At 39.7% G+C, this 12,543-nt stretch overlaps 1 protein-coding gene across 1 annotated transcript in view; it reads right to left on the minus strand.

Moving 5' to 3' along the window:
• The window catches only part of mrc2 (mannose receptor, C type 2), a 31,423-nt gene that overhangs the window by 12,534 nt on the left and 6,346 nt on the right, over positions 1-12,543 (minus strand). Inside the window, exons 2-9 of the mRNA XM_059347355.1 lie at positions 10,870-11,274; positions 7,319-7,492; positions 7,051-7,215; positions 5,477-5,590; positions 5,091-5,234; positions 4,799-4,990; positions 2,758-2,912; positions 2,508-2,612 (exon numbers count right to left, since the gene is read on the minus strand). Coding sequence (XP_059203338.1) covers positions 2,508-2,612; positions 2,758-2,912; positions 4,799-4,990; positions 5,091-5,234; positions 5,477-5,590; positions 7,051-7,215; positions 7,319-7,492; positions 10,870-11,274 — 1,454 coding nt within the window. The remainder of the gene's footprint in view (positions 1-2,507; positions 2,613-2,757; positions 2,913-4,798; positions 4,991-5,090; positions 5,235-5,476; positions 5,591-7,050; positions 7,216-7,318; positions 7,493-10,869; positions 11,275-12,543) is intronic.

Raw genomic sequence — 12,543 nt, forward strand, 5'->3', positions numbered from 1 at the left:
GTCATTTAGAAATACACTTCCTAAGTTTGTTATTGTGCCTCCAAAATTCATTATTTGTTATAATTCCAATCTTGGAGGACATCTGGGGCATTGCTTGGAGAAAAATAAGAGTCTGTGTCTTTAAACAGCTAAATAATCACAAAAGCTTAACACAAACCAAAAGACCTCACAATAATTGTAGAGGCCCCTCAGTCACTGAGGGGCCCGAAGCAGCTGCTGTCGCCCGGGGCTGCCTCCAACGTTAGAGATGTTGTCCCATCTCTCTGTTTATTCACACATGAAGCAACTCTCGATAAAATCACTCTGGAAGCATAACCTACAAATGTAGCCCTCATGCAAGAAGTGACTGCTCCAGTGAGTGCATTACAGTGATAAGCAGTCCATTACTTTTCTCTGAGTAATGATGCCAGCTCTGGATGGGGTGTATGGTTTAGGGATCATGTGGTGTAGTGTTGCTGAAGCGGTCAGCGGGCTTTCAGTCATTGTTGTTTCACATGTTGCGTGAAGTGAGGCTCATCTGCTCGAGACAAACCACATCGCTGCGGGGCCCTGCAGTGAGTGCCATGCCAAATGACCCCCGTCACATTACCACCCATGATGCTTTGCTCCCCAGGGAGAGGAGGAAGATTCATTACACCAAGCAAATGGTCCATCCATACAAAGATCTCTGTTGAGTGTAGCAGCTGAGAAACAGCACGACTTTCAATGTCAGACACCATAAATCAATGCTTTACAGAAAGATGCTGCAGGGCAAAACACACACTAAGATTATTTTTATCTCTATGATTATACCAATGGTGGAATGTAACTAAGTACATTTAGTCAACTATTGTACTTAACCCTTTATCAGGCAAAGAACTATATTTGGAAACTTCAGGTAATATTTCGGTAATAAAAAAGTTGCAAATTTACTAGATTAAAGTGGCAAATCTACAAGAAAAAAAGTTGCAGATTTAAGAGATTTAAAGTGGCAAATCTGCGTGAAAAAAGTTGCAGATTTACGAGAAAAAAGTGGAAAAAAACAACTTTTTTCTCCCAGATTCACCACTTTAACCCTTAATAGGACACTCATTGAAATAATTGCAAATTCCAAATTTCAACCCTAGAGAATATTGGAGGATGTTACATACAGCCAGAATGTGTAAAAAAAAAAAACACGAAAATAATATTTTGAGAAAAAAGTTTACGAGATTAAAGTGGCAAATCTACGAGAAAAAAATGCGAAGATTTATGAGATTTAAAATGGTGAATCTGGGAGAAAAAAGTTGTTTTTTTTCCCACTTTTTTCTCATAAATCTGCCATTTTTTTGCACAGATTTGCCACTTTAAATCTCTTAGATCTGCAACTTTTTTCTTGTACATTTGCCACTTTAATTTAGTAAATTTGCAACTTTTTTTTCGAAATATTACCTGAAGTTACCAAATATAGTTCTTTGCCTGATAAAGGGTTGAATACAATTTTGAGGGTCTTACTTGAATATTTCAATTTTATGTTACTTAATACTTCTGCTCCACTACATTTTAGGGGCAAATATTGTCATTTTAATCCACTACATTTATCTGCCAGCTTTAGTTACATTTCAGGTTGAATTTAACTGAAATACATGATACATTTAGAATGATTACACATGTTTATAAATTGAACTGATGTACATTAGTAGTTAATATATTAACTTGTTAAAATTAGCTCTATCTATGTTGCTAACATAAATGCATCAAAAATAATAATCCAATATTACATTTGGAATATATAAAGTTTATATATATAAAGTTTTGATGCTGACTTTAGTAAGTTTTGAATGCAGGACTTTTACTTGTAGTGGAGTATTAGTACTTTTACTTAGTAAGATATCTGAATATTTCTTCTACCACTGGATTTGACCCTCTTACTTGGGGAAATAACTCCCTTGGACAGTGACCAGTAGCAGTAGTGGTCAGGTAGGAACAAGTCAGGTATGAAAGGCCTAAAGTCTCATATGGGGAGAATTATGAACTGGGAAATCAGAGACAGATGTAAATGGCTTCTCCAGATGGGATTTAGCTCGCCATGTCAGCACAAGTTGTGGGCGTGTTAGTGCATTTCTGTTGTCTGTACTGAACACACTTGTTGAATGAAGATATAAACAACGTGACCCAATTTGAATGCCTTAGAAATATAATTGTTTTTGCTTCGTTTTATTGAGCCGTGTAAAAGTACAGCATGCGATAAGCCAAGGGAAGAATCACAGTCTTTATAGAGTGATTTACATTACAGTTACAGATTGGGGGCGGACTTGTGAAACAGTGGAAGGGTGAGAGAAAAAGGAAAAAAACGGGTCAAAGGTGAAGGAACGGCTGAAATACTTAGAATAATAATTATGCCCGCAGCAATGCTACGGACCGTCAGCAGCTGGAATAAGAGCACAGAAATGCTGCAAGCGAGGGAAATCGAGATATATGGAAGAATAAAATGTATCTAGTCCAGAACTGGAAAAAAAATCTGAACTGAATACTGAATGCATGCATACTTGTTTGCAGTCTTGGTGCTGTGGCTTCCCATCACTCTTTGTTCCTGGTTTCTTACAGATGGAGGCCAGAGTACCATTACAGGGACTGTCATCCCAGCGGCCCTCCTGACACAAACAGAGAGAGAGGACACAGCTGTTAAATGTATACAAACGGAGGAGACTCGCTGACACCGAGAGTCCATTACTTTGAGGTGATTAAGGCCCCAGAGTTCAGGGCTGAAGTGTGAGGGGGCGAAGCGAGGTCACTCACAGCTCCCCACATGGAGACGCAATCTTCTGGGGTGTTGCGGAAGTTGTTGGGTTCAAACGGGTGCCAGTAGGTGAAGATGACGGGCGTGTGGTCGGTCCATTGGAAGTCCATTTGCATATCAGTGTCGTGGAGCCCGATCCATAGCTGGTCAATGTCTTACAGAGACAGAGGGGGAAGAAGGATTCAGATATTTATCTTGAGAGGAAAAGTAGCAATACTACAGTGTAAAAAATTGTCTTTTACAAGTAAAATTCCCCCAAAAAATTGTAAAAAGTACAAAAGTTTTGCTAACACTTTATAGAAAATGTTATCAACAGTGTTTTCACAGACTTAGGAGGTCATATTTGGCAGGAGGTTTGGGAAGAAACTTTGACATTTTCCAATAAAAAAAACATTATTTGACATATTTTGGACCATTATTATTAACAAATATGTGTACAAAAAGTTGGAAAAGCTATTGAAAAGACTTCCACTTGGGATAAACTACAACCCAGACTTCAAAAGAGTTGGGGTACATATAATAAAAAGAACTGAGTGCATCAAATTCAGAATTCAGACTGTATATTTACAAAAAAACAAACAAAAGTTTCAGTTTTGATCAGTTTAAACATTAAATAATGTTTTTTTTTATATTTTTCAGGTGGATTGATGTCACAAAGGATGAGCAAATTATCACATTCTGTTTTATTTTGGTTTGAGACAACGTCCCAACTTTTTGGGAAAAAAGTAAGTTAGTTAGTTTTGATTCTCTCCATAATGATTTTACATTTATTCAGTTTGAGTGGTGCTCAAAACAGCTTGGGTGCACCTAAGCTTTATAATGGTAGAGATTAATAAATGATACATTTATAATAGTATCCAAATATTTTATTTTTTCATTTGGTAATAATTAACATAAACTTAATAAGGTATAAATTATGTTAAACACGGTTAAAATAACATAAATTATGGCATTACTAACAATTAGTACACAGTAATTATAATGTCATTATTTGTTGAGAGTAGAATACCTCAATGATCAATCTACCATGCATCATGATGAATACTATAAAGTGTTACCAAAATATTAGCTTCAGCATTGATGCATTAATGTGCTAGCAGAGTAAAATGTCCAATATTTCACTCTGACTGTATTCCAGTGTCTATAAAGTAGCATAACATGGAAATACTCAAGTAAGGAACAAGTAGCTTAAATTGTACTTAAATACAGTACTTGAGTAAATGTACTCGGTTACTTAAACAGAGAAAACAGATCAACAGTGAGGTTAGGGAGACAATCAGAGATACAGAGAACAGAAACAGGATTAAAAATAGGATTTGGGTTCCAGCTTTGCTGAAATATGAAACTGACAAACTTTTCCATGAGGTTCAATAACTACTTTGGAGTATTTCCATGACCTAAAAATTTGATTCCTCGCTTCATGAGCTGTTTTTCAGCTTAGTGAAAAGGAGTGAACTGCCTGGTTTTCACTATTACTGAGCTTTCTCTGGATATGTGGGCATACAATGCAGAAAAACAGCAGGACAATGCCCTATAATGTAAATATTTTACTTCTTTGAACAGAAAATAGAACAAAATCTATCAGAAAGTGTTTTTTTAACCATATTCTTTCTTCAGGGTTCATGCTAAAGAAAACACAGCTGAAACATCAGTGCAGTTTGCTCCCCTGTGCTTAAAATAGAGACTGAAGAATAGAATTTAAAATGCGTTCTAATAGATCTGAGTGTGTGAACTCTGTGTGAACCCTTTGGACTTCACCTTTAGTTACACGCAAGGCTTTCTTTCTCTTTTCCTTGCTTGTGCCTGATGCAATTTCTTCTCCTATATTTAAACCCTCACTTCACCCGTCGGGAACACAGGTTATCTTTCAAAATGTTTATTATACTCCTTATAGTCTAGAGCTCGTGTGTATCCTGTGGTGCACACACTTAACTCTGATTTCAGAGAATTATTTTAAGATCTGGCTCCCAACAGAAGGCAGCTCAGAGGAAACTTCACAGTAGAAGAAGTCAAAATGGGGAGAAAAAAGGGTCGAATTACCTTTCTTCAGGTTGCGAATGATGAACTCCAGCTCAGGCAGGGTGTGGATGCTGACCAGGTTGGCCTCCATCCTCTGACAGGTTTTCTGTGCTGTGTCCCAGTCAGTCTTCTCTGAAGTCAGCTTGTAGCAGCCAGCCTGAAAGGCCTGCCAGCCCACATCACACTCATATTTCTGATCATCTGCCCACGAGTCTGTGGGAGCCGCAAGATAAAACCCATCACTTGCTGGACTTCAGCACCTGGGCAGGACTGAAACTGCTATATTTGGACTGATCCAAACCTCTGTACTTACCAGTGGTGAAGGGGTCCAGGGTGGCATTGGGCCTCTTCTTGCAGACGTACGGCAGAGCGACAGAACAATCGCGGTTCTGCCATTGACCTGATGACTCAGTTCTTATCACAGCACAGTTCTCCTCCTCAGCATGGTTTGGCTGCTCTGCAGGATGACAGTTAAGAATAGAAACCATTCAAAGCATCACTTACTCCAAGGTGCCCTCTTTCAAGGCACTTAACCTCGAAATACTCAGCAGTAAAAGGCTGCAAAAGCACTGGAAGGCCACAGATAGTGTCTTTGTACTCGGAGCAGTATGTTTCCACATCATTCTGTGGGAAATACATGTTTTAAAAAAGGCACTTGAAGCTTAAAAAAGACAGAAAAGGTCGATTTTGCAGTCTAACCTTTCTCCCAGTTGAGATATTTCAGCGGTGAGGAGTCGGCCCATTGCCAGCCTCCATGGATGTCCAGGTCATTGAGGCCAATCCACAAAGCAGCGCTGTAGCCTGTCAGTAAACCTAAAACAGCAGAAAAAAACCCCACACTTCTCAAATATTATGTAATATGAGAAGAATTTGTTTGTGTAGTTTTGGGAAGGAAGACACAATAAAAGAAAACACTCAATAAAGTGCTTCCACATAAGCCGGACTATCCTTCCAGTTAGCCGATTTTAGCTGTCAGCACTGTATCGGTGAGATGACAGAGTGACTGATATTGGCAACAGAGTCACACTACTGCAGAAATCAATGACTCCTGTTGGGAGAGTGAATGTGCACGGCAAATATGAGTAAATATTATGCTGCATAGAAAATTCATTGCACTCAATAGCGTATCAATATTTGAGATTTCTTTCATGTTTGTCACGAGCAAACTGCAATAAAAAACAAAGGCATGACTATAATACATAACAGCACAGCCTCTTTGTGAAAGGTAATGTGGTGATCACTGATGAAAGACTTTTGAAATATAATAAAGAGATAGTTTGGAGTGTGGTTGCATGAGATACTGAGCCACAGTCAGTGTATTTCCTACAGTAGATGTCGGTCGGCGTGCCTCCAGTTTGGAGAAGACACTGACATGGAAGCGAAGCAATGTATTTCTAAAGATGAAGGCAGCAAAATGTAATTTAGCCACCGAAAAAAAGTCAATATTGCTATATTAACAATATATTTAACCCTTTTAAGTAGAAATGAGGCAGTAATCTGTGCTCCCTTCAAAGGCACCAGGCTCCATTGACAAAAACAGTAATTTTACCTTTGCAGAATATTGAAGTTGCTGGTCTACTGCTCCCTCAATCAGTTAGTTTGCTTGTGTTATTGTGATTTTATTGTTTAAAAGGGTTAGTTTAGATTCACCAAAGCCACACAATAACAGAAACAGACTAACCAGCCAAGGCAGCAGTAGACAATCAATTCCTGTGTTCTGTGATGTAAAATTACTTATTTTGTCAAGGGAGTCTGGTGGCTTTGAACATAATATAGAAAGCTGCTTCAATTCACCCTGTGCAGCCTTCAACTAATATTTATTTTACTTTTAGGTGACTAAAATACATTTTGCCACAGCAGTTCAGTGCTTAGTTTCTGTGTTGTACTTCTACCTGCCATTCCAAACTGGGGGTTTGCAGACCAGCATCTACTGTAGGTAATACACTGACTGCAGATAAGAACTTCACACAACTGCACTTCAAAAAATTCAAACCATCCCTTTAGGAAATTAATGTTATCATCATCATTGCTGATTTTTATCAAAAATGTGGAATTTAGAACAATTCTAAGTAATCTTTTGATAGGATAAGATTTTCTCTCATTTTTTATGCCAGGATATAAACCTGAATTGTCTAACTTTTTGCTCTGTTTTGGTTAATTTGCACATTTCCTGAGGCTTGATTTGATGATCTATTGTGTTCAGAGAAAACTGCTATTTCCGATACACGCCTCTGCATACAAACGTCCTGTACATGTGTGCACGTTGACTCTACCGTTGATGTAAGTCTGCTCATGTAGCTTGGTGATGCTAAGCAAGTCAGCTCCCTGCTGCTGGCAACTGATCCGAGCCTCGCTCCACGACAGTGTAGCCTGGAAGTTAAACTGGTAACAGCTGTCTGTCAGCGTGTCGGTATCCCAGAATGTCTCACAGCCACTGCCTGATATGAGTGAAGCAGATATGACGTTTGTTAGACTGGTAAACAGTTGGGTGAGAGGAAATTGTGGCGAGTTTCTGGTCATCAGTGCAAAGTCATAACTCACTCTTAACAGGACAGAAGCCCCAGCGCTCGTCTTTGCCGTAGTCGAAGGTGGTGGCGCACCAGAGGTGACCGTCCTCACGGCCAATACTGGTGCAGTTGTGGAACCACTGGCCGTCATAAAGGAAGGGCAGATAGCAAGGGCGGCCATGAGAGTTTCCCTGGATTGTGTAGATCTCTGAGGAGTAGAAAGAGGGAAGAGAGACTTTGAATCCCAGCATGCAGCAGGAGAGACGGGACATAAGAGTTACGGCTGTGAACTGTGCTGAACTAAATACCTTATCTGTTTTCCCAGTGAGTTGTACAATCAAACACACGGTGAAAAACAGAGGATGAGGTTACAGTCAAAACAGTCAAATAGTGGTCAGCAGAAGGAAGAGCAAACAAACAGAAATGTGTAGGTTAGCAGCAAAATGATTAGTTATTATCAGTGGTGGAATGTAACTACATACACTTACCCAAGTTCTGTACTTAAGTACAACTCTGAGGAACTTTGAGGTACCATTATATGTAACTATACTTTTTTCCCACTACATTTAGAGGCAAATGTACGAATTCTCACTCCACTACGTTTAGCTGACAGCTTTAGTTATTTTTCAGGTAAAGATTTACCATTAAAAACCTGTCATCAATTTAAAATGATTGCACATTCTTATTAATCAAACCTCATAACGGCAGTGGTGAAATAAGTATTCAGATCCCTTACTTAAGTAAAAGTACTAAAACCACACTGTGAAAATTACTCCACTACAAGAAAAAGTCCTGCATTGAAAACTTACTGAAGTAAAAGTACAAAAGTATCAGCATCAAAATGTAGTTAAAGTACCAAAAGTAAAATTACTTTTTATGCAGAATGGACACACTCAGATTGTTATATATACTCTAAATATATTATTGTATTATTATTATTATTATTATTATTATTATTATTATTATTGGTGCATTTATGTAAGCAGCAGTTTAATTTTCCTCAAAGTAGGGCTCATTTTAACTACTTAATATACTGTTATGTGGTTTAATTAAAAAAAAAAAAAAAAGTCTAATCACTTTAAATTCATGATGTTTTTATGTTAAATCCTGACCTGAAAAGTAACAAAATCTTACAGCTAAAACTAGTGGAGTAAAAAGAACAATATTTGCCTCAAAATGTAGTGGAGTAGAAGTAGAAAGTAAAATAAAATGGAAATACTCAAGTAAAGTACAAGTACCTCAAAATTTCACTTAAGTGCAGTACTTGAGTAAATGTACTTTGTTACATTCCAACACTGCATAACCGTATATTAAGGAGTTAAAATTAGCCCTACATTGGCAACATTCAAATTTTGCTTATATAAATGATCAATTATCATAATCCAATAATATGTATGGAATATATAAAACAATCTGAGTGGGACCATTCAGCATAACAAGTACTTTTACTTTTGGTCCTTTTGGTACATTTTCATGCTGATACTTTTGTACTTTTACTGAAGTAAAGGATGTAAAAACTTCTTCCACCACTGATTATTATAAAATATATTTCAAAACAGAATGAGCTAAATCTATTCACACAAAAAAAGACAAGATCTAAACATTGACATTCCAAAGCAAAATCCAAATAAGACCACAAGCATTTCTTCTACCAGGCTAGATTAGCTTATTAACGATACCTGATTTCTACAGTTTGAAAAACACCCAGAGGTTTCTGCTCTGCTCTCTAGATTCCACAACTAAAATATTGTTTGAAGGAAAGGGCGACAGAGACGGAGAGAGGGAGAGGCTGGATTTGTAGTGTTACCAGAACAAGTCAGGCCAATGGAAAGTAGGGCAGACATGTTAAACGAGGGAGGAAAGATTTCTGAAGCTCCCTCCCTGATTTCCCTCTCTGCTCCACCGCTGGCCGCTGGCTGGTTGCAGCCGAGCTAGCTGTCCTCCGCTGACTAATGTCAGAGGCATTTCTCTCCAGCAGCGAGTTGACTTCACAAAGAAACTTGTGAAGATCGGCACTTGAAAGTTTAAAAAGTGCCTGTGCCCAATTCCCTTGCCACAAAACAAGTAAAAGAGGCAGAGGAGGAGGAGGATAGAGAAGAAAGTAAAGAGATTTTCTGCTCTTACGTTTATGGCAGATCTGGTTTTAATTGCAGTGAAGCGGAGCCTGTTAACTGTTCAGCTGACGGAGCCTCGTATAGTTTGTCACTGTGACACTTGATATTGGTAAGAATGGTACTGACAGCGGAAATGAGGCTTAGCTGTGAACCACCATGGTTAGATTTAATCTTGATTGAAAACTATACATAAATACAAATACACTCAAGGGCAAGGACGACTGTGTGTGTTTACTGGAGTTTACAAACACCAGCAATGTTTTCCTTGGCTTTCTCACTGGCAGCCAGCCACTTGTCCTCAAAGATGCCCTAAAAGCAAGATTTTGCTTTATCCATTTGATCAGACACAGCTGTGGCATTCACAACAGTAAGTCTGTCTGCCGCACCGAGGCAGCACAACATACAGTGAAGGAGCCGCTCACTGGGTCACTGTCTCACTGCAGCTAGGGAGCAGGGACAATCATTTACAGAGAATGGGACCAATATTTGTGATCTCATTTCTTACATTTGGAGGATTTTGTGGGCTAAATAACACTCCAAAGTCAGGTTAAATTTGGGTGAAGGAGAAACTGGCACAGGCATTTTCCAGTTTATCCTGAAGGGGTCCCTTGACCTTTGATCTCAAGAAATCTGAAAGAAAACTGATTCTATGGGTCTCCACTTATGATAATCCCATGTAGTTTGGGGCAAGTTTTTCTTCTGCAGTATAAATGCATTATTTCCATCTATTCCTAAATACGTTATTTGAAAATGTCTTCATACTGGAGCCCCTAAACAGTCTTGGAGTTGTATAAATTGGGTATGACCAGAAAGCTGAGACTCTTGTGGATTCAATAAACCCAATTGTATTCATGTGTTATGATGTTAGCTCCCACTGTAACCATTTCATTGCAGTGAGAGCATTTTTAAAACTTGCTCTCGCTGTATAAAATGACCTGATGTGAGCTCTACTCTCATGAAACAACCACAAACTAGAGACCTAGAGCTTTCAGAGGACGGGTGGCTTCCCTTAACATATTGACAAATTTTCAGAACAGAATCGCTCACCATTTAGTCACAGTAAAATCAAATTCTTGTTAGTAGTGATACAAATATGTGTGACAAAGGATATCAACCTCTATAATTAAAACGTATAAGACATTATACATGGGAATGGCCATCATATACTAATTCAGGACTTAAATAACTTGACACACAGTGCTGAGCTGCACCTCAAATTAATCTTCAGGATCTCAGCTTTTATATGACCTTTTATCTCCCCCTGAACATCCCCTGTCCCCAACAGCCTCCCCTCCGGCCAAAAGGAGGGGAATAGTAAGGGGTAATTAGCCAAGCAGGCTGTGAAAATTGTCTTTCATCTGTTGTGCTGTCTATAAAATATTCTATGTTGCAGAGGATTAACGATATCGAAAAAAATGTTTTAAATCCCTGCTATGCAAATATCAAATTGTTTAATTATAATCATGCTTACCACGATTTGTTTTGGAGCACAGGTCCTGCACACCGCCATACACTTTCCACTTGCGCGATGAAGTGAAGGAGGTTGCGGAGGAGTTCCAGAGCGTGGGTGAGGGAAGGTAATTGTTGAGGTTTTCCAACACCTGGCCACAGTTCCAGGTCCAGCGGATTCCAGGTGGCTCGCGGTCGCAGGTGTACACACCCAGAGGAGACCTCTCCCATCTGGAAGTGACATTACCAGTGGTCACGCCCAGGCACCTTGAGGAGCCCAGGTTGAACAGGCGACCCCGGGTCACCCACTTCCAGCGCTGGCTGTCTTCCTGACAGTCGGTCGACAAGACGAGGGAGTGATCCTGCACCCCCAGGCACCCCTGGGCGCCCTCATGGATGAAAGCAAAATTGTCAGCGTCCAGTGGCGCTGTGCAGAGAGAGGGAAACAACAGCATGAGTCGATAATGTTGATGAAAACAGGATTACACGTCCTCTGCTAATGTGGCAAGAGAACAGGTCAGCAGCTGGATCAATATGTCCATTAATGGACTGGGCTGGACTAGAACTAGTTTCAGTTGTGGCCTCTGGTGTTCCTGCATTATATAGTTAATTAATAGTAATAAAATCCTGTACACATTATACCAAAGAGCTCTCAGCAGGAATTAATTGCAGAGTGGTTGCACATGTTTTTAGGTTAGCAACATCACGGGTGAAGTATTCCAACATGCACCAGGTGTCAATAATTCACCCCACTCCTTTTTGACCTGGGATTGCCTCTCACCTTATTCCCTACATTCTGAGGTGTCTGCTCTCATGTCGGGTTTGACTCTGTTGAGAGCAGCAGTTGGAGGTTTTGGGGGGGGGGGGGGGGGGGGGGGGGGGGGGGATATATAAAAGGTCTTTATCTGATACACTTGACCCAAATAGCTGAATGTTTTCACTTTAAATTGATGAAACTGTAATGATCGTCAGGGGGCAAACGGGTAGCTGTTTTCATTCTGCAGACTTTTCACTGCCGTGCTCTGACACCTTTATTGGCTCGACTTCAGTGTGATTCTCTGAGGAGCTTTAGCTGCCTGCAAGGTGTAAACCTACAGAGCTTTGCAGTATTCACATGCACACTTGTAAAAACATCAAAAAAATAAATAAAATGTTACCAGAAAAAACTGAGAGTTACGGAAAAAGTGTTGAACATAACACATTCAGAGCGGTGGCGAGATGCCAGCCTCGGTGACTGGATTTACAGGAACAAAACCCAACTTTCTCAAGAAATATATGTGGTTTTCCTTCATGCCTTTTCTATTTTTTTCTTGCAGGATTTAGAGATTGGTAACCTAGAACCCAGGATTGTGAATATAATAGTGTGTGGTTGTGTGAAGGTGGTAGAAAGAAAAGACAAGTCAGGAGCGTAGGAGTGACTCTAAATTAAGGTCATGCTAAAATTATGTCTTTAAAAAAAATAGCCCAATAATACACATAAATCCCTTCTCTCAGACTGGAGCTTCAGAGGAGAAAAGCGAGACCCTTAGCATTCCTACTCGGCGGGCTCCTGTGAGAGGCCAGGAAGTGGGGAAGGTGGGAAAAGATCACTGGGCATTCGGTTGAAAAACACAACTCTCCTATGTGTATACTTCAGTCCGCTGAGTCGGCAGCAATCCCTCGTTTCCTACCTCTGAGCTCAAACACTCCAAACCTC

Source organism: Centropristis striata, chromosome 13 (assembly GCF_030273125.1).
Source record: "Centropristis striata isolate RG_2023a ecotype Rhode Island chromosome 13, C.striata_1.0, whole genome shotgun sequence".
NCBI classification, from domain to species: domain Eukaryota; kingdom Metazoa; phylum Chordata; class Actinopteri; order Perciformes; family Serranidae; genus Centropristis; species Centropristis striata.